We start from the raw sequence: 21,260 nt of genomic DNA, 5'->3' as shown, positions 1-21,260 counted from the left end.
AACAGCGTGAAGCGTACATTAACGTTAGGTCTTCCTGTTTGCTCAATGTTGTCCTAATGTAGGCTGCAGACCTGTCCGGTTTCTTCTTTCTTGCTCTGCTCTCCAATCCCTCATCGCGTCACCTTCCAACTGCTCAACCATTGAGTCGTCTTCATCTCCATCATCATAATCACTTTCCTCATCCTCACCATCCTCAGAGTCATCTTCAAAATCAGCCATCCATCCCGTCATCCGTACCTTCTTGCGTCCTTTACAAATTTGAGCTCGGCATTCTGGACAGAGATTGGAGTTTGGTGAAGTGCCATTCATCCATCCTTTGATGCAAGCAAAGTGAAAGTAATGGCCGCAAGCGCTCATTTTGGCACCTAACAAGCCATGCGTCTCAAGACACACGACGCAGAGCTGGTCTTGAGGGATGTCTAGATCCCATTTTCCATACTCCAATGGCTGTATGCAAGGTCCGTATGCCTCTAAATAAGCCTTGTCATAGACGTTGCGTAGGGTATTGGTGTCGAGATTGTGTTGATCTTCTGAATCATCTGCAGTGTTTTGTCCGTTGATGTTTTGTACGCTCCTCGCATATGCTGCTGATGACGCTTCAGCCGACGCAGCCACTAGTTCGTCTGACTTTGCGGACCAAAATGCGTCTATGTCCTCGACTTGGTAGCAGTCTGTGCCAATAGTTTGCGCCTGAGCCATATTTCGTGGAATGCCTCCGAACTCGCCCTTTCTGATACCGTCTGCTGACAGCGAAGCAGCCGCTTCGGGTATTTCTTTCCAGGTCCGAAACTTTAGGCCTCCGTTCCTCCACAGTCCTCTCAGCAGAGTTTTCATATCCACAGTATGCGATCCCGACTGTATCGTGGCTTTGGCAAACTGGTTTATCATCCCTTGGTACATACGGTCTCCAATGGGCTGCTCGATGTTGGCGAAAGCTTCGATCCACAGATCATCCCAGATATCCCTAAACTTGATTTCCTTCAGTGCAGCTCTCGTATGGTAAGGGGGCGCCTTGGTTTGATTGCCGCGAAGTGGTGGAGTTGCTTGAATTATATCTTTGAAGCGGGCGCGTGCCTGTACAAAGCCGCCGAGATAGCTCACGTACGATGGATAGAAACATGGGTTTCTGTCCCAGATTGCGACTACGTTGAGTGTGATGTCCATTACGATATCGAGCAGGCTTGCTATGGATGCTTCGTCGCAACGGGACCACATGGTGAAAAGACGGAGCGCGGGTTGGATGGCTGTCATGGTTTGGCAGTACTCCTCCTCTCCCCGGTAGTCATGGCTACTGTTGTATTTTGGTTGAGGCGTAAGAAGTTGCTGAAGCGCCGTCCTCGCCCCGGCGTAATAAGCAACTCCATCCGGTAGTCGTATCAGTGCGCACTCGACAAGCCACTTGACACCGCGAGTTACTGTCGTATATCCTCTACCCTTGTCCCATAGCACTTCTCCCGACATCAAGTCCGTCTGATGGATGTACTCATCCACAACGTGCGAGTACTGTCCTCGGTAGAAGATACCAGGCAGGACTCGTCTTACGGATTGCCTAGTTCGAAACTGCGGTGCTTCCGGGTCCACGAGTTCCGGTATTGTGGCGCACACATCGTCGTATCGCTGAGGGGTGGGCGTGTACACAAGGCAGTACTCATCGGCTTCGCGTTGACTGAGTATACCTGCGAAGAATCGGAGGACGAGCTGGGATCCGTAGGGAGCGTCTAGGAATCTCTCGATGGCGTTGGACAGTTCAGGAATATAGCGCGGTTCAGGCTCGCGATCATCGAGTTCGCTGTCTCTGTCGACTTCCTGCATCGGCGCGGTCTTGACGGGATCGGACATGGATTTTTGGCGTCTGAGTGCGGCTAGGAAGGAGGGCAGGAGCAAAGACTGTTTTTACCGCAGAAAGCTTGGACGTAGCAAACACTCATCCAACTAACAATGGCAGTGAAAGAATTCGATCCTCTTCTCATCACGTAACACTAAGGTAACAAAGAAGTGTGTGGCGAACCCCCCACAGGAGGAATATGTTTGTACACTAAATACTAGCAATACAACGCCGCCACCGAAGAAAGTAAGAGCGCACTGATGCGACTAACAGGTACAAGGCTACTTGTGATACACGAGCAAGGAAAACCAAAAAAACGAGCGCTATGTCAGGGCAATCAAGAGGGGTATTAGAGACAGTAGCGAAGATATAAACCAGCCACCACCAGGGCTCCTATAAGGATACATATTTCGCGCCGCGAGCGAGCGGATGATGCAGGCCGGAAGAAGACAGAGATGTAAAATGGGGGATGACAAGCAAAGGTATAAAGAAGCGAACAAGAAAGTAGAACCCCAGCCCAATAAACCAAAGTTCTTCCAAGATTTCGTTCCACATAATGCGTCCCACAATCCCCAGAACGCCGGTTAAGGATCAGAGGAAATGAGCCCCTAGGGTATACTGAAAAAGCAAAAAATGTAACTCACAACGAACGAGCGTCTAAAATCTCGACCCCGCCCTCAAACTCCCGTTTGCGCTTGTGCTGCGCGCGGTGCTAGCACCACTTCCAGCTCGCTTCATGCGCTTCTCCATAAGCCCGTTGAGCAGACGATCTAGTTCGCCACTCAGGCCTTGCATGGTCTTTGTCTCTTCGGAGAGATAGTCCTTCATCAGTGGATGATCGCGACCAACAGGTACAACCCCCGTAGTGTCGTTAATAACGACGAGCATATCACGAATCTCGCTACCATCATCGAGGTAAGCGCGGAGCGAGGCGTCAGACCATGCAGGAAGCATTGTGCTTTCCGAGGATACGGGCGGCGAAGGTTCGCGATCCTTGGTAGGGATTGGTGCTGGTCGTGAGGGTGGAGGACCGGCCGGTTCAGATGCATGATGCGTGGGTGAGGAAGTGTTGTCAGACCTGAAAGTCGAAATCGTGTTGTTTTCTGGAATGGTTTTCATAGGGCTGTCGTCAGGCGTAGGCGTCGAAATGGGGGAGCTAGTCTCTTGGCTTGAGCTATCGGTAGACAGGCCTGGAGTGTGGTGGGATTCAGACTCTCTTTCTCTGTCGGCAACACTCTCTTTCTGTGAAGGCTGTGCGTCCGCTGCAGAGACGTGTACTGGAGACTCAGAAAGGCGTCCAGCAGACTCAGACTTCTCAGCCTCGCCTGGCTTATCCTGAGCATCAGGATCCGCGAAAGGATCGCTGCTTTCATCTGAATCGAAATCATCCAACTGCACGCGCTGCTTCGCCTTGGTAACCTTCTCGCGCTTGACCTCTCCTTCTTGTGGTGATTTCATCATACTACTGAATGGGTTTCTTGAGTTTGTAGGCGCGGATGTTGAGTCTGGCGACATGGTCTGTTCTTCTACAGAAGGCCTGTTGGCCTGATCCTGTTCGGGCGGGACTAGACGCATGGTCGACGTAGACTGTTGTGCGGCGGACTGATTGTCAGGTCCATCCGACATGGCATCTGGCTCGGCGCTCAACTCAGTCGGACTCTCGGTCTTCAAGATACCCTTTGTCTTTTGCGGTGAATCGTCTCGGTTACGTTGACTTCGATGCACCTTGGGCTTGCTCAACTGTCTCAACGGTGCTGGAGCTGTTGCCTGTTCAGCTGACGGTCGTTCTGCGAGTTCATCCGATGGTTTCGATTGCGGCGAGCTGCGGTCTATTTCTTCCGGCTTCTCGATGTCGCTGTCCACAGAGTCTTGTGCGCCCTTGCCTTTACGATCCTTGCGCTTGAAAAGCCCACTGAGCATGCCAGACTTCTTCTCTTTCTTCTTCTTGTCGTCCTTGACCTTGTCCGCGAACCCGTTCTTCTCCAAACTTTCGAGACTGGGGCCGCGCTCGCGGGAGCCTGTAGTCGATGTACTGGAGTCGTCGCGAAGCAGGTTGGGAGTGAGGGTGATTTTGCGTGTCTCGGTGTTTTCGTCTTTGAAGAAAGAGTCTGTGTTGCGGAGCGTGCCATTCCGAGAGACTTTGGGGTCCAAAGGTCGATCGACCGCATCTTCGCTACCTCTTTCACGGTCATCGCTTTGTTTGGCGGAATCCTCGCTTGAGCCTCGTGCTTCACCATCAGTCTGGCCATCCTTCTTCGCGCCGTTAACCTTGAGAGGTTGCACTTCCAGGTTTTCTTCCTGTGCGGAATCGCCATCTTGTGTTGCTGCCTGCTGCTGTTGCATTTGCTTTGGCTCTGGGCCACCGAAAAGCTCACCCTCCCCCTCGTCAGATGAGTAGTCGTAGTCCGAGGCTTCGACGTAGGTAGGAGGAGCGAATTGTACGGTCTTAGCGTTCCTTCGTCGCATAGCCTTCTTGAGCGGGTTCTTGGATTTCTCGGCAGTATCACCAAGCATCGTTGCGGAGAGGTCTATATTTCTGTGCTTGTTGAGGCGGGCCAGACGTTCTGTCGGTGTCTCGATGTGTTCGGCGGGCAGGTAACCTGTAAATTGAGTCAGCAAAAACTTAAACTCAGTAACGGATGCCTACCAATGCTGTTGTCCTTGACTACTCGTACTAGCCACCAGTAGCTGTTACTGTCGTCAAGTAATACCATCGTGTCACCTTTCGTTGCGTTTGCCTGACCCTCGACGGTCGCGACAAACGTGTGCAGGGCGTAAACAAATTCGAAATCGATATCCTCTGTTTCTCGTAAGCATTCGCCTCCCCATCCTGAGTCGATAAATCTGGAATCATCAGAGAAAGAGACGTCTTTGGATGCATCATCGTTGTCTTGGTCCATGTCCTCAGTCCAGGAGTCGGCATCGCTGTCGGTGGTCCAAGAGCCCTCTTCGTCTTCGGAGTGACAATCTTCGGGAGAAGGGGTGCTGCTCGTCCCTCGAGGTGGACCTGGGCCGGATTCTAGGAACGGATCGTCCGGCGTGTCCAGAAGTGCGCGGTTGATCGGTTTCAACATGCTTTTGACCTGCTCCTCGTCCAGTTCGGAGATTAGTGATGCCTGTGAGTCTTCTCTCATCTCAATACTGCGTTCGACGGCCTTGAGTTGTCTCGTCCTCGGGCTCATACCGACCTCGATCCGTATGGTGTCGCTGTCGTCCGGTGCGTTGGTGGCCCTTGTCCAGGAATACTCACCACGATGATGCTCCGCTGACTGATTTTCCGTGGGTATAGGGAATCGAAAAGAAATGGGAATCGATGTAGGTCGACCCCTTGACATAGGAGAAGTGTCGGACGCTGGGACGCTGAGTGGTCTTCGAGCGTTGGCGACAGAAATAGGAAAATGAATGGGCGTGTTCGTAAACGGGGAGGAAGAAGCGACCGTTGAGAGGAACGGCGAAGACTGCGGAGTCGTAAACTCTTGTCTTGCCGGCCAGGTCGTGGGGGAACAAGGTAAAGAATACCCACCATCGTCTATCGAGGGCGAACTCGAAATCTTGTCCATCATGTCGTCGTCCATGTCCTCCTCGACGTCGGCGTCCTGCATGTCGCCATCATCACCGTCGTTGGACGTTCCACCATTCAGCCTGACAGCCTGCTCGTCTTGCTGTGGGCCCTTGTTGCCATTGATGACAGTGCGGTCGTCGTCTGAGCCGGGATCGTCTCGTAGCGTGTTGCCAGCATCGCTCCATGCATCGTGCAGACGCGCCTCCTCTGAGGTGCGCTCCTGCTCTACATGCCGTATAGCAGCCTGCTGATGAGGCGCTGCTGGGCCAATACCAAGCGGCGCAGGGTGTTGGGGCTGCTGGGAGTGGTCTTGGGCGGTGGGCGACGATTTGTCCTGCAGGTCGATAGTGTCTACACACTTTAGTTAGCCCGCGCACCTCAATTGCGCACTCTCTACTGTCTCCGTACCTGCTCTGATGATGTGCGGTCGCGTCATCCTAGCTCATTCCTCTCTGTGCGTGCAACGTTGGGGGATCTTCGTTCGGAGGAATGGCTAGGTGAGATGAGGCGCAATCGGTGGCTGGGTCGACTGGCGCAGGGTCACCGTAGCGCGACTCCAGTTGCCGTGGAAATACAACAATACAAAGACCAAAGAATCGCGTGCGTGGGTCGATCAGGGCGTTACAGGTGTCGCATGCGTTATCTGGGCGTGTTTCGAGGAAAGAGCGGCTGAGGGTCGGGGGAGCGTGAAGCGGAGTGAGATCCGTTGGGGGACATGCGAGTCTCTGACGACAGCGAGGGCGAGACGGCGGCACAGCGAGACAGCAAGAGGGCGAGGGGATGGCGATGAATGCGGCGCTGCTGGCAGTGAGGGGCACGTCGTGGGCGGTGCAGTGGTGAAAGTAACGTCGTATGGCACGAGAGTGAACTGTTTCGGGGTCGCGCCTTCCCGAAGTTGTGCCCTGTCTAGGTCAACTTGAAACACCTCACTTCTAGTTCCTGCGCTAGCCTGTTCCTGGCCATCCCATTGCAAAAAGGAGATGCGGCTCGGTCCTTCTATATCACCGCTTTAATGACCGCATCTGCAGCCAACTCCTGTCTGATTGCCCGTCTTGTCCAGAACGCATGATGCGTTCGCGGAGTCGTTTCCACATGGGCGACGTTATGTGGGGATCCCGGCTGCAACAACAAGCCGCCAAACACTAACTTGGAACAATGCCAAACGTCATTGACTTTGGCAGCTTGCGACAGCAGCACTACGCCATGTCGCATACACTGTCTCAAGTTCATGGGTTCTAGAAACATCTCTTGATGGTACGGACAAGGTTCTTCCTATCTTGCGAACGCCAACTTGCTTGGTAGTCAGTCCAGTGTATCTATGTGAGGCTTGGCAGCGCTGCATGTAGCACTACCATTTACACTATCACGATTAGATGTTCGTTCCACGAATTTGGCACATAACAGGGCAAGGGGTGTTTGTTGTAGAGAGAACCAGGGGCGATTGATAGACGCACTATTTGCCGATGTTGCAATTCGAAATCGGACGTGTACATTTGGAGAGCAATTGCCTGCCTTGAGAAATGTGGCGAATACATATCATATCGTCCACATTCGCATAAACAAATCTCTAAGAGCGAAATACCATGAAATCATACGTATCATATAGATTGAGAGATGTGGAAAACATCTCACTGGAGCTCAACGCGGCATCTATCAGGTCGTTGCCAGCGCTTATGATTCAAATGTCTTCCAACACCTTTTCGAAATATGAAGAGTCCTTCCAGCCACAGACGCGCATGTTAACGAACTTCTCTATGTCTTTATCGCAAATATATTCCTTGCCCTTAAGTGCTTTCAGCATCCATACCGAGACCATCAGATCCTCGGGATCCGACCACCCGTTGAAACGTGGAAAGCGACTACTCTCCTCTGCAAGAGCATGCGTGAACCTGTCGTCAATGTTATGTAACAATGCTGATCCGACTACTACGTATCTGTGATCATCTAATTCTCTGAGTATCAACCCATAGCTCTCACGTCCAAAAGGAAGTGCCTCCTCAACCAGACACCAATCGCCCACATTCGTGTCGACGTGTGCGCGCACGGTAATTTGTGAGCCTATTCGTATTAAGACAAAGCGTCCGTTCTGTACTCGCTCCATATAGCATGAGTGTGGGTTGCTCTGCCTTCGGCCATCGGCATGCTCGGATATTCGATTGCCTTCGATAATACGTATGCCTCTCCAGTTCGTTTGGACTTTGGTAATCTCAGAGTGAGGATCGTCTTGTCGTCGAAGGACCGCTTGAGGGGCCGCGCTCGAACGCAACGCAACGGCGTCGCGCAACGATGCTAGCTCCAAAGTGATATCGAAGAGGTTCAATAACAGAAAAAACCGGCTTATGAAGCGGTTATGATCCCCATTCGAAGGCAAAAGAGAGAGAGCGTGCTTAGCAACCTCAAAGTTATCTTTTGTGTAATCCGGGGTTGGGGTATGTCCCTGTGGCCACCTTACAAGGGAAATGATACCATACAGATTATCTCGAGCGTCCACGCAACGGAAACCACGGAGCATCGCTAACACGTCATCAAGATCTTGCTTTTGCGCTGATACACCAAGCCGCAAACATACCCTGGATGACCCTGTTCTCACCAAAGCGAGCTGTATTGGTCGCCACAAGTCCTTCGAGCGCTTGCTAGAAAAGCTAAGCCATCGCTGGTATCTGTTCAATGTCCAATAAGGATATATGTAGCGAGGACTGACCCAATAATCGACGAGTGCCTCTAGCGCTCGGAAAGACTCCCCTGGTTGTACATCTGCCCCACAACAGAACGACATTCCGGTGGCTAGATGTAACTCTTGTAGGACCCATACGCGTGTGAAGTATGGTCTCCGTATGAATGAGACAAACGCTTTGCTCATCCGTAATCGTTCTGAGGTACGCACAGTAAGGAGACTTCGCAACTGCCGGCATATATGATCGCTGATCGGGTTCCCCAAGTAGGGATAGCCACTGACGTAGAAAGTGTCGTAATTCCTAGTCGACTGGCCCCATCTGCGGACGGCATCGAATGTGGAGCGGTGATGCTCAATCGTGGCCATTAGATATTCGCTATCATCGACATGGGGCCCAACGCAAGCGAAAACGTGCTTTGCCCCGGAATAGATCTTGCCCATAATGCCGACTTGGTGGTTTCTCTCTTGTATACTCGTCTGCGCAATGCAAATAGCATCGACCCAGTAATATCGACTGGCTTTCGTTGCAAAAGCTTGTTGAAGAACGTATTCGCAATTCCGTCGTACAACCAACGATTCGCCGCTGACTGTGATTTGGATTGTGTCGGCTGGGTCGCCCCAGGTATACGATATCGCGTAGTAGGACGGCGCGTCGTCGATCGGCCATGAGGAGATTTCGCATTCAACCTGCTGGCCAAAATCGCCGCGTAGGATATGTAATAGGCGGAAGTGGGTCGTAGAGTCGGGAAGTGGGTCGTGCTCGAACGCGGAGGATGGGGTTTCGCTGGTCATGCTCGCGCGTAGTAAGGAAGCTGCGAAGCTTTGGGGAAGGTGCGCGACATGCGCAACTTTGATGTACGGAATAGCGCTCGATGAAGATGTTCTGGATTGTTGTTCCTGGTCTATCGTAAAGATAGGATGGACAGACAACCGCCGGAAGGCTGGGGTGCTGCCTACCCATCAACTCAACCAGGCTGAGCTGATCCTCAGCCGCAGTCAGCCATGCGGAGGCTGTGCGGCAGCGTCTCGCGTCTCGCATCCTCAACCTCCAACATCATATTTCACCTTCAACACGTCTCCCTTCGCAAACTAGGCAATACAACGAGCATTCGTTCTGATCAACATATCCGCCACGGCCTCTGGCTTCGACTGCGCTGAATCGTCCGAGGCAGCTTCGATATTTAGGTAGGGTCGGAATCGCGTGTGGACACAGATTCACCGTCGTCCAGGGTTACTCAAGGATTTGGGGATTTCCTTCACACAAGAGAATATGCTTGCGACAGAAGTAATGGTCAATGCCATGATGCTCCGTTCATTGACGGAGAAGAGTTGCTAGACGCTGAGAGGTTGTAACCCCGCCGAGGAAGGAAGGCTGTCGCAATGGGAGTTCCGACCTTGCACTTGCAGGGCTTATGCCACAAGTACGAGGTGCCGACGAGCTTCATTCTGCCGTTACGGACATGAGCGACTTTTTCATCGTGATTGACCAATCGCACGCATCAGGTCCAAGGTGTAAAAAAGGCAATGACGGTGCGCAGCTCCAGTTCGTGAATTGAGAAAGAATGCGCGGTCTGTACGATCACACCTGAACAAGCGGATCACGCGGAGATTTGTTCCCACGGAATTTCTTCGGCTTATGGACTCTGTCACCGTATTACGCAGCGATGGCACCTTCGCACTAACTTCCACCAAACACCCTTTGAGATTCATATTCTGCAGAGAACATTGTCGTTGTTTCAATCTCTGCGTGCTTCGCGCACGTCATAAATCCGCTCAAAACTCCCTTCCAATTCCCATGTAGCCCTATCCGTATTAAACGGCCCACGTTTGTGGATCTCTCCGGGCCGATGGGCGAGAGCTAGTCCTCGTACAGCCCTTGCGCGCCCCTTTCCGGACAGTGCACATCGGCCCGTGAGCCTCATCTAGCTTTGAAGTCTTCCAGAAGACCAGTTCTGTTAATTTTAGAACACGACCGTCATCTTCGGGTCTTCAGGCTTGAATGTCAATGGACAGAACCGTTGAAACTTCGTGTGGGTATCCTTGTAAATACGATGTTCAGGCTGTATTACTGAGTAGCGCGAGCGCAGGTACTAATATATACTTCCATCATGCCGCCTAGTACTTCCTCCCTCAAGTCAAGAGCATCTCATCTCTTGATACTCACAACACCGTTTCACCGTCTCACCATCCTTCACGATGGTGGCCCAAATGAAGAAGCTCCTGGCCGTCGCCACCACCGTCTCGGCATCCGTTCTTGAACTGCCCGTTGTCATCGACAACAGCTATGCCAGCGTCAAATTCGAAATCGGAACACCCCCGAAGGAACACCGGTTGTTGTTCGACACCGGGTCATCAACGCTGTTCGTCGTCAACACCGACTGCACCGAGGAGTCTTGCCCAGACGGCAGGGTCACGTCCTACGTTCGAGAGAAATACAACGCATCTGCTTCGTCAACATCCGTCGACCTCAACATTCCCGCGGCGATTCCATACCTCGGCGGCGACGTCGCCGGCGATACTATCCAGGACGTTTTCAGCACCCTAGACGGTAGCGTGGAATGGAACCAGACCTTCCTATCCGCCAACCAGAGCAGCTGGCGTTTCATCACTGCCGATGGTTTCCTCGGCCTGGGTTTCTCCTCAATCGCGGAAAAGAACACGTCGACCCTGGTCGAGACATTGTTGTGGGACGGAAAACTGGACGCACCCCGTTTCAGTCTATTCTACGGGACGAACTTTGAGGATGCGGGCAACGGTACGCAAGACGGTGTGCTAACCGTCGGTGGCAGTCATGAAGACAAGTACGTAGATGGCGAGATAGTCTCCACGCCCTTGAGAAAAGAGGATCCATACCAGCTCTGGCGTGCGCCACTAAGGAGCATCAACGTCCTCGTTGCGGAGAACGTATCGGAAACAAACGCAACCATCCAGATACACAACGGCCACCTTCCCATCACTGCCGTGTCAAACGGTGGTGAACCAGACGCCAACGTAACATGGTCAATATACCAAGGTGGAGCAGTTTTCGATACTGGATCCGGACGTGTCTCCTTTCCGAGCGACATCATCGACGCCATGTACTTCAACCTCGGCTGGAATTACACCAAGCTCACCAACCACGGCGAGGAGATCATGGAGTGTAAGCACCTGAACGCTTCGTGGGCCATCACTTTGACACTTGGCGAGGGCGCCCGAGAGGACGATGTCTCCTTCACCCTTCGAGGCGACGAGTTCCTCTTGCCGGGCCACCAATGCATGCCGCCATTTGACAGCAGCGAGAGCGAAGGTTTCGCGTTGATCGGCGCTCCGTTCCTGCGAAGACATTACTCCGTCTTCGACTTTGGTGCTGACAAGGTCGAGGACTATCAGCCGACCATCGGTTTCGGAAGGTTGAAGAAGGAGTACGATTTCATGTACTTGTGATTACGGGTCATGCAACTTTGTTCTGTTCTTTGTAAATATACGTAGTTTGCTGCAACATGGAATCCAGATGCGCTCGCGCAACAGCATGAATCAATGAGTGCCAGCCTTCCTGTCTACTTCCTTTATCTCCAAGTGGGGTCGCCCAGTACCTCTCGCAACTCGCATATGTAACGTAAGAATTTTTGAATCGGGTTTGATCTTTTCCATCTTTTGCATTCTCGCGTCGCCCATTGTATCGAAGTAGCGGAGCTCCTCAAGGTTGTCCCGGTAATGCTTGTGGAACTTCTTCTGTATGTTGGTCCACTGGTCTCCCACTACTACCGTAGCCGACCAATGACCGTTTCTGAAAAAGAACACGAATGCGAATATGGGATATGCGTCCTTCTTGAACTCCATGTAGCCTATGATGGCGCCCGTGTGTGTTGCGTGTAGCCATTTTGCAGCCGGATCCCATATGCCGCGAGGTTCGACTCGACTGACATGCACGCCTGCGGGCTTCTCTACCCGCATGACCTTTTCCATGATCGTCGAAGCTTGTGGACCTGTCAACGACTTGACCGCAGTAAACTCAGTGTAAGTCACTTCAGTCTTGACCCTAGGGCACTCTTGAGGCAGCGCGCGAACGAACAGATCCGGCCCGACTCTCCTGAGGTAAATTCCAACAGGTCTGCCGACCGCGCCCAGCGAATGTTTCACTGGTAGTATAGCAAGTCCAGTATCGTGATCCCAGGCGAGTCCCAGTTTCAGTCGGATGCCACGGTTTGTCATGTAAAAGTCTCGTGGCTTGACAGCCGGTTCGGGGGTGATTGATCGCATTTGTCGAAAACAGCTTGGAGAAGGAGCAAGGAGACCTGACAGCTTGTGATACGAGAAGGCATCATTCCAAAGGAAGAGCGAGTCATCGGCAGTTTCGCTGAGTATGTGTTCCTGCAACCGGATGAACGCTTTTGACCCTTCTCCGTAGAGCATTGCCATGTTGATGTCGAATATTCCCATGAGACTATAGGCAATGTCTTCTTCCCTAGTAGTCTTGCGCGTAGACGCCCATGAAAACCTCTGAGCAACAGGCACTTCGCTTAGCTCCATCTGGTGTTTCAGAATATCGTCCGGAATGCCTGTGATTTCCGTGATCTGATCCGCTAGGCTCGCCTTGGTACCCCTAAACTCCCAGTTTTGATCGAAGAAGACGACGTTCTTCGGCGCAATGAGCTCTTGGAGCGTCCAGCCACGACGGAACCATTTCGATGACTTGAAAGAGAAGGCGGTGTGATCAATGTCGAATAGATAGGCGAAGCACACTGAGGCTTCTTTATAGTACCTGAACATGGAGTTGATTGCCTCGCTGAGCTCTGCACTACTGGACTTGTTTATGCAGCACGTATCGCACCATGCATACTTGAGTTTGTGTCGGGATGAAGAAGCCATCTTACACGTCTCCACGATCTTCTTGTACCCAGGCTTCGAGAGTGTTGTTTCTGGACGGTCTTGCGGCGGCACTAGCATTTCTTCGTAAGTCACCTCATCTATGGTGCGACCCCACACATGTGATAAGATGGCATATTTCTGATCCGGATCTGCATGATCCCGAACGTGGAGAGCCAGTGTCGTAGTGTCGATGAAGATCATGATTGAGTGTATATGTAGAGTAAGATGCGTTCGAGATTTCAAAGCGCTGATGACTTTCCAAGCATCCTTGGGGGCGGGAGGCGAGTTTATCGGATTTCGACCCCGCCGCAAGAGGTGCGGCTGAGGCTACATCTGTCCTCTAGCGTCTCGCGATATGCATCATGCCGTGTGTGTCAGCTTATGTCAGCGGCGCAGATTTTCGATGAAATGCAATGCATATTCCTTGTCGTGTACATTTCAGTGGTCGCAGGAATGGTGCATGTCTGCAGAGTGCATTGGGGAGCTGCCCCTTCCCAGCACCAAAAGCACTAAGCTCAGTGTAGCTAGCTGGTGCACTAGTAGGTATCAGCAACCCGAATCAATTGATTTGAAGCACTTCCAAAGTTGAGGACCCAGAGCTCTGATGCGGTAGTGACGTTGCATTGAGTGCAATGTTGGGTATGTACGCAGTCCGGAAAGGCTGACCACCTAGGACAGCAAAGCTACAGTAGAGGAAAGAATAATCACAATTCCTAGGTACCTATGTATGAGCGCTTCAATGCACGCAGTCTAACCACTACTCGCAAGCTTACCCTCATTGCCTTCCCAAGCTTGCTTCTTCCCGCCTTTGACGTTCAGCTTATTCCTCTGCTTCTCCCTCTCATCCATATCGATATTGATGTTGAAGTGCTGGCCTCTGATCTTCTCGTAGAACCTACCCGCGGTAATACCATTCATAGGTTCAGCCCACTTGCCAGTGACTTCAGTCTCGAAAGAATCAGAGTTGATGATGAGAGGTTCGTGGGCGCGAAGAACAAAAACGATCGAGAAGCGGTACTTTTTGTCGTCCGTCGAGGGGGTGTTTGGCGAAGGCTCCGGAGACCCGTAAGCTACCACTCGATGACCACCAGCCGGGTATCTACCATTGGAAAGTCTTTCGAGTTGCCGTCCAGCGAGCATAGTAGCGCCTTTCCTCCCGGAATTCTCAACTATTTTCTCGACCTCGAACCAGTTGGCACCATCCCAGACTTCCAAGCCAGGCACATCACCAACAACCACGCTCAACAGTCCCAGATCAGCATGTGGTTCAGCCACAACCTTCGCCTCCCACCCCTCATATCTGAACAACCGCAGCATCGTCGCCGTCTTTTCCTTATCAGAAGCTTGCAACGCACCGCAGGGTCCAACAAACTGTCTCAGCCCTTCGTCTTCGCCATCTGGTAGCCCAAGGGACGCCGAGATTCTACCCAACGTGTTCGAGCAATGCTGTCCAATGAGGTCCCAATACCTCTTTGCAGGCCCTCTCAAGACTTCTGGACAGTACTCTAGAGTTCGCAAAGTGATGAATTCCTTTTCTCCGGGGATTTTGGACCAGCCTTCTTCAGACTTGAGCTTGTGCTTCCATCGCTGCTTTTCCTTATCGGGCTGGTTGAAGAAAGCCTGGCTTGCTGCGAAGAGCTGTTCGTATGCGGCCTGCAGAGGGTGAGGCCCAGGCGCTGGGGCTTGATGCTCCTGATTTGTCGCTTCAGGTTGGGATGGTGATGATTCAGGGAAAGTGACGGTCGTCCAGCCGAGAGCTGACAGGGTCTGTTGATGTTCTGGTAAAACTAGGGGTAGTGGCGCGGGCTTTAGTGGCAGGCGCGTCTCTTGCGAGATCTCCCGCGACGGTTGCGCATCGGACTTTTTGTTGCTCGTCCCTTTCTTTGACCGAAATTTGGAGATGATATTTGAGATGGAGAAGTGATGTTCCGATGATCTTGAGGGTAGTGTGGCGGCCATATCGTCGAGGAACCTGGATGTGGACACACGGGACGCGAAGGATTGATTCCAGAGAAGAGATTGTTTGCAGAAGAATAGGAAAAGGGCTGCGATTATCACTACGGGTATGGCACGGATATATCGAAGTCACGATGTGGAATGGCCTGATGACGTTTCCCCAACCACACGAGCTAAGCCACAATTACACAGCCCCACCCGCGACCATAAGCTCACGGACTATTGCGAACAAGGTGTCCGGTGAAGACAAAACCCGCAGAATCAAATTCGACAGAAAACCCAAGAGTGAACGAGAATCGTGGAGAAGATGTAGATTTGCGCAGATAGAATAGCTCATCACATGTCTATAGACCTGGTCTATTCTTGTTCTTTTCCCAAAGCTCCCTCTCCCTCTGTACAAACCAATCGTGCAAAATGGGCTTGACCTTGACAACACCTTCGCCTGTCTCGCATCCAAACTCCATTTCTGGCTTCCATGTGCCTCCCTCGGCACTGATCTTCATGCTAGTCATGTTCTCCAACCGACACATTGCGAGACCTACTTGCCCAATGCCCGCAATGAATTTGCCTGTCGCACGACCTCTCTTGGTCTTACCGTCTTCATCTAGCTGTTTGATATCCGTGCCATGGTCTGGAAGGGCCGCGAATGCGGCGGGTTTCTCAATGTTGATGGGCAAGACGCGCTTCCGCACGATGCCGGTATGTTTCGTACGGATGGTAAGTTCCTGGCCCACGTAACACCCTTTCTTGAAGTCTATACCATGCCAGAGATCGATATTGCACTCCATAGGCAATGCGCTTTCTCTTGGTATCTCCTGCGGTCCTTCGGGGATGCCGTTCCTGTAGCGTTGAAGGTGGTATTCCTGGATATCCACTGGCTCCACCCCCTCTATTATTGTCGCTACGTCGGGACTTACGAGGTAGCGATGCATGTCTGGTGCACGCGGATCGCTCATCGCAGTGATGACATTGCCGGTATTGGCATGCTCGACCTCAGAGCCCCAAGCTGCCCACACGCGCATTTGGTCCGGTTCTACCTCTTCGATCTGCACCTTACTCCGGAGCTTGTGTCTCTTCAGATGCTTTCTCAGAGACTCCATCTCGCTCTCATCCACTTCAATATAGCATGCCCAATGCTCCTTGCCCTCTAGTAATTTTGGCCACACCCAGACAAAGACATCCCACAACACGCGGCCGCGCGCATCTAGAAAGGCCGCGTAGAAGGGCGACTGACGGCTCGAATCGACATTGTTCGTTATCAGCCCCTGGAGGAACTTGACGGTATCGGGCCCAGAGAGAGAGATGAGGCGGCGATGCGGGAGTGATGCACAGCCCGAGCTGGCAGCTTGCGAAGAGGAGCTCGTTATCGAGTATTGGCGCTTTTCGAATCGTCCGCGAGCATTTTCGTTATGCACCGGTGAGATGATAAATCGATCGCGACGGTACGGAAATGGTATCGGCCGCGTGGGGATTTTGCCGTTTGAAGATGACGCGGTGCTGAAGGTTCGGTACGTATCGACGGCCGGTCTGCGTAGGGAGCGCACATTTGTTCGGCAAGCGTCGCATATGTATTTGGGCGTCCGCAGCGGTGCGCTCAGTGAAGAGGTCGCCATGGCAGTTGTGAGGGTGCTTAGTGAGGTGCGTGAGGGCTTGATCAGAGCTCGAGATGCCTCGGCAATTACGGAGTTACGGCTAGAGCGAGATGTGACAAATTGATGTCATCGAATATGCTAGATCTGGGCCTTCAGGCCAAATGTACTACAAAAACGCTGGGAACGCCTAATCTATCAAACAACATGTTGGGGATAACGCTAACGTCATGAAAAGTGTTGTTGGCCATCCAACGCCGTTGTTTGACGCGTCAAATCAACACCTAGTCGTTCTTTCGACCAGTTAATCTGGACCGCTCACTGTCCTTCGCTTTTGAATTCGATGGCCCTGACTCGTCTGAATCATCCGAGTCGTCCGAATCATCCTCCTCATCCTCGCTTTCTTCCTCGTCGCCACTTTCTTCACTGCTCCACTTATCATCCTCGCCTACCGCGAAGATGGTGTCGCCATCGAGGCTCTCCCTGGGAGGTACAATGGGCTTCTGGGCTTGCGGTGCGGGCAATGGCGATACATCGCGCGCAATGTTGTTGTTGTTGTTGTTGTTCGACCTCTGCGCTGGGTCGTACGAAGGGGGTTGGTCTGCTCCTCTCTCTTCTTCATCAAGAGAGTCTCTCATCGAGGCAATTTCGAAGCCTTCGTCATCTTGTGCAATCTAAAAAGTCGTTAGTAAGAATGTGGGTGCTATATTCGCAAAAACGTACCTCATCACTCATGGCGAACCTTCGGTTGTTGGCCGTTGGTCTCCACATATACGCGACGAAACAGACGTCGGCCAGGTAGACGAGATTTAGCCAGCCATCGAGCACGAACCATCGTGTTTGCCAATGGGTCGGCGCGAAGTCAGGTGTCGACGCTCCAGCAAAAGTGAAGCTGTTGATGAAGAAGAAACCAAAGATAACGACGATGCTTGTCAAGATGCACCACCATAATCTCTTGTACATGGTAGCCTTGACGTGCTGCTTGCGCTCCATCAAGTCCTTCATCGTGAGGTTTAGCGAGTTTAGAGTCCAGATGTAGAAGGCCGTGAGGGTAGCCGACAGAGGAAGGATGACTAGCAAGACCAGAGGTCCAGCATCATCGGGACGAACAGTAAGCGAAGCCACAGCGTAAATTACGCCAAAGATGAAGTGAGCTACAGCAAGCCAGCGAACAACAGTCATGGTCTTGCCAAGAGAAGGCTTAACAACGCCGTATCCCATGCATACGATCAACAGGAGGAAGAACGAGAAGGAGTTGCGGAAAGCGTTCAGTACAGCGACGACGATCATGAGAGCTTTGGTACCGACGTTGTTACCGTGGCGGTTCTGGTAGTCGTAGTAGCCCCAGGTCATCAGCATCTCCACGACTAGGAAGACTAGGATGGCCGTGATGTAGTTCTGGACGGCAAGAATGTCGTGGCGATTCTGGAAGTAGAGGAAGCCCCAGAATGCCAGCACAACGAAATACACAATTGTGATGCCGCCGTAAAATGGGAGCTTGGCGATCTGGGCCGCCTGGAGCTCGCCATACGCATTCCGGAATGTCACAATAGCCTCGAATTCCAGTTCCTTGTCTGCCGCATTCGCAGCCACACAATAGTAGCCCGTCTTGATTGGGACCTTTGTTTCTGCGGTGGAGACTGGGTATTTGATCGGTTTCGGGTCGTCGAGATTGATGGCGTCGGTTCGAATAGGCATCTGAGAGGCGTCTTCAACGTCTTCTGCAAGTACCCATTTGCCCTTATCTTTTTCGTCGCAGAGTTTCAGTTTTATCGATTCGTCGTCGCAAATGTAATGGCGATTTTCCTGGAGGAAGTCAGTTGGGTTATGCGGAGAGTACCAGGACCCACGTACATCATTCACGGGCAAGTCGGAAGGTGCGCCCAGAAGTAAAGTGTCTTTCCATTCCCAGATCACCAGACTGACAGTTTGGTCCTTGATGCCCTCGTTCTTCTTGGGGTCTTTTATGAACTTGACAAGTATAAAGGGATCGACCTTGCCTCCCCACGATTTCTTGCTGTACATGCCGCTGGACTTGTATAAGCATGCTGCCTCTGGCTAACCCAAGATGCATATCTTCCTACATACCTGCACTTTTGCGTCTCCTTATCGGAGAGCGTAACATCCATCGCCGCTACTGCTGTTATCGTAGTGAACAGCAGCAGAGCGATGTTGCGCAGCCGTGCCTTCATCTTGCCGGATGTGAGGCCAGCTGGCGGAGCTGACGGCTGGAGGTTTGCGGCGCTTCAGGCGGAGGTATGCGATTCGATTCGAACTGGCGACAGCGTCTTTCCGTCAATTCCTGGTTATAGGCAGGTCATGGGTGGGAGTTGGTGTTTAGTTGACGATGTTTGGCTTGCGCGTCAACGTTCCCGATCGTCACCTACGGCCGCCTTCCCGGTAGCTGTTAGCGCGCATTCCCAGAATGTGGCGCAGCCGCCGGGCGTCAAAGGGCAACCACGACCAGAACCGCCGACGAGTCAGCCCTACCAAACAAATTCACCAATATCAACCCAACACACGTACATCATGCCAGGCAAGCATATTGCCGGCGCCTCTGACGAGCCTTGCAGGCGATGCAAAGATCCTTCAGTTCTTGTTGTGCGCTCCGAGCCGCTTTGCCAGTCAGTTTACGCCACCTGGAGGGGAAGAAGAATTCGCTAAATTTAACATAGTGACTGCTTCGCCCGCTACGTGCATACAAAGTGCATCAAGCGCTTGGAATCGTTTCGCGTTAATTTTGGAGCAGAGCAGCAGCGTAAGATCCTAGTACCCCTGTCCTTTGGGGTCTCTTCTACCACTCTCCTCCACGTACTGGACCTACATCTCAAGACGCAAAAGAGCAAGACTGGCCGTACCGGATTTGAAATTAGCGCAATATATATAGAGGATCCAGAACAGAAAGTGCAAGCTGCGCAGCTACTCGACAAGGCTCGCGAGCAATATCCGGACCATCAGTATGCCTCACTACCACTGCACGCTGTATTTCGCCTGGTCCCAGAAGACGCCTCGATACGGTCGTTGGTGCCGCAGGACGACCAAAAGGCAGACATGAGTCCCGAAGAGCGATTTGTTCACATGATCAACTCTCTCACCTCGGCCACGGCTCGTGCGGACGTGCTCTCTACCCTAAGAACACGGCTAATCGTAGAGCATGCGAAGTTGGCCGGGTGCGAAAGTATTCTCTGGGGAGATAGCACGACCAGGCTCGCTCAAAAGACTCTTGCCGAAACTGCCAAGGGTCGAGGGTTCTCTCTGCCATGGCAAGTCTCAGACGGAATGTCGCCCTTTGGTCTCAACTTCCACTACCCATTGCGAGATGTCTTGAAGAAAGAGCTAGTGTCGTATACTAAGATGGCGGAACCTGGACTATCAGAACTTGTACACGAGACATCAACAGGCGCTACTCAAGCCTCGACAAGCTCCAAAAATACTACCATAGACGATCTCATGACGCAGTACTTTGAATCCGTCGAAGAAAACTTCCCAAGCATCGTCGCAAATGTGGTACGCACGACAAGCAAGCTCGAAGCTCGCCCCGATGCTCTCTCAGATCCGCAATGCAGCCTGTGCAGCATGCCTGTGTCTGGCGGCCGGTTCGGCATACACGGCTGGGGTGGCGATCAGCAGGATGGCGATGACTTCGAGTCCACGAATAACAGAAGGGATATTTGCTATGGCTGCACAAGATCACTGCCCAAAGCCACGATGAACGCCAAGGGTTCTTGAACCCATTGCTGCAATGTGCACCTCTTAGACTTCAGCGTTTAGGAATACCGTTGAGCACATGAATCCAGGCGACTGTACGAAAGTGTGCAGGCTTTCCAGTTCTCAAAACTCTAGCACCAGTGCCAGCGACGGTGTCCTCCTAGGAGCGGCCCATAACGCGCGGTACTTCCATGTCGAACTCCTTGTCGGGTCGTTACCAAGAGCTACCCGCGCCGCTGCGAAGATCCAACTCGCCATGCAGCACACAAGCTCGACCCGCGTCACTTTACGCTGCTTGTATGCAGATTCACATTGCTATTGGTGGTGTCGGCGTGGAAAGACGTGATGCAGTAGCATATTGCATTCTGCTCGGATGCGGTCGGGAAGTTTATGTTCAGAGGATACGATAGTCGCGAATAGATGCAATATTCACTTCGCCCCCGCATTTTGAGTTCATGATCCAATCTTGCGCAGGTGGAAGGACTGAAGTGGGGTCTTCAGTGACCCAGCAGTTTGACACCAATGTGTAGTTTGCGGATTCGTGCTGTCTCAACACAAGTGGGGTCGGCGCACCGATGGGAAGTATGACTTGGTCTCCAATGGCGACAGATTCAGGGGCCAGCGCCTGGTATTCGTTGTCTATGTTGATAATCCGACTGAAACCGTAGGACAGTTGTCTCTCTGAGATCCGCTTTACCGTTCCGAACGGTACGGCTTCAAGGGTAATGGAACGGCCGTCCTCATTTACTACAACGCTTGGTTTGTGCCTGAATGACATTCCATTTGTGAACTCAGATGCGCATGCTGTGAACGGTTCCACGTCTAACCATCCGTCTCCGTCGATCGTAGGAAGATATAGAGGAGGAGCGCATCTCCAATCAGGTACCCATGACGGCATCGTTCGTGGCACCTTATTATGGGTATGTTGAAAAGCGCCAGCACATGAAAGAAGGTTGTAAGCTGAAGTCGAGGCGAGTGCTGCTTGTGCGAATTCGAGATAGACTTGTTCGGTAGTCGTCGTGTATGTGGGCATGTAGTAGATCGTTGGCTCGTTGGCCATCGACAATATCGGACGGGTGTCCGTGATTACGACATCAC

General features: G+C 52.3%; 7 protein-coding genes across 7 annotated transcripts; 1 reads left to right on the top strand and 6 right to left on the bottom strand.

Annotated features, from left to right (window-relative positions):
* Positions 1-42: 42 nt before the first annotated feature.
* J4E84_004874 (uncharacterized protein) lies at positions 43-1,839 on the bottom strand (the record flags this gene model as incomplete). The annotated part of the gene is made up of 1 exon (XM_049387474.1): positions 43-1,839. One exon carries the CDS (start codon positions 1,837-1,839, stop codon positions 43-45), a length of 1,797 nt encoding a protein of 598 aa, XP_049245247.1.
* A 643-nt stretch (positions 1,840-2,482) lies between these two features.
* On the bottom strand, positions 2,483-4,339 carry J4E84_004873 (uncharacterized protein; the record flags this gene model as incomplete). Its single annotated transcript, XM_049387473.1, has 2 exons — positions 2,483-4,236; positions 4,333-4,339. 2 exons carry the CDS (start codon positions 4,337-4,339, stop codon positions 2,483-2,485), a joined length of 1,761 nt encoding a protein of 586 aa, XP_049245246.1.
* A 98-nt stretch (positions 4,340-4,437) lies between these two features.
* J4E84_004872 (uncharacterized protein) lies at positions 4,438-6,454 on the bottom strand (the record flags this gene model as incomplete). The annotated part of the gene is made up of 2 exons (XM_049387472.1): positions 4,438-5,738; positions 6,451-6,454. The coding sequence occupies 2 exons, from the start codon at positions 6,452-6,454 to the stop codon at positions 4,438-4,440; spliced, it is 1,305 nt and encodes a 434-aa protein (XP_049245245.1).
* A 3,803-nt stretch (positions 6,455-10,257) lies between these two features.
* On the top strand, positions 10,258-11,484 carry J4E84_004871 (uncharacterized protein; the record flags this gene model as incomplete). The annotated part of the gene is made up of 1 exon (XM_049387471.1): positions 10,258-11,484. One exon carries the CDS (start codon positions 10,258-10,260, stop codon positions 11,482-11,484), a length of 1,227 nt encoding a protein of 408 aa, XP_049245244.1.
* Positions 11,485-11,574: 90 nt separating this feature from the next.
* Positions 11,575-12,987, bottom strand: J4E84_004870 (uncharacterized protein; the record flags this gene model as incomplete). The annotated part of the gene is made up of 1 exon (XM_049387470.1): positions 11,575-12,987. The coding sequence occupies one exon, from the start codon at positions 12,985-12,987 to the stop codon at positions 11,575-11,577; it is 1,413 nt and encodes a 470-aa protein (XP_049245243.1).
* Positions 12,988-15,209: 2,222 nt separating this feature from the next.
* On the bottom strand, positions 15,210-16,478 carry J4E84_004869 (uncharacterized protein; the record flags this gene model as incomplete). Its single annotated transcript, XM_049387469.1, has 1 exon — positions 15,210-16,478. One exon carries the CDS (start codon positions 16,476-16,478, stop codon positions 15,210-15,212), a length of 1,269 nt encoding a protein of 422 aa, XP_049245242.1.
* A 260-nt stretch (positions 16,479-16,738) lies between these two features.
* Positions 16,739-18,310, bottom strand: J4E84_004868 (uncharacterized protein; the record flags this gene model as incomplete). Its single annotated transcript, XM_049387468.1, has 3 exons — positions 16,739-17,128; positions 17,178-18,260; positions 18,305-18,310. The coding sequence occupies 3 exons, from the start codon at positions 18,308-18,310 to the stop codon at positions 16,739-16,741; spliced, it is 1,479 nt and encodes a 492-aa protein (XP_049245241.1).
* Between the last annotated feature and the right edge of the window lie 2,950 nt (positions 18,311-21,260).

Source organism: Alternaria hordeiaustralica, assembly GCF_023758085.1.
Source record: "Alternaria hordeiaustralica strain BMP 2776 chromosome Unknown scaffold_7, whole genome shotgun sequence".
In the NCBI taxonomy this organism is placed as follows: domain Eukaryota; kingdom Fungi; phylum Ascomycota; class Dothideomycetes; order Pleosporales; family Pleosporaceae; genus Alternaria; species Alternaria hordeiaustralica.
The sequence above is the reverse complement of the archived record's forward strand: the minus strand, read 5'-3'. Positions and strand labels throughout refer to the sequence as shown.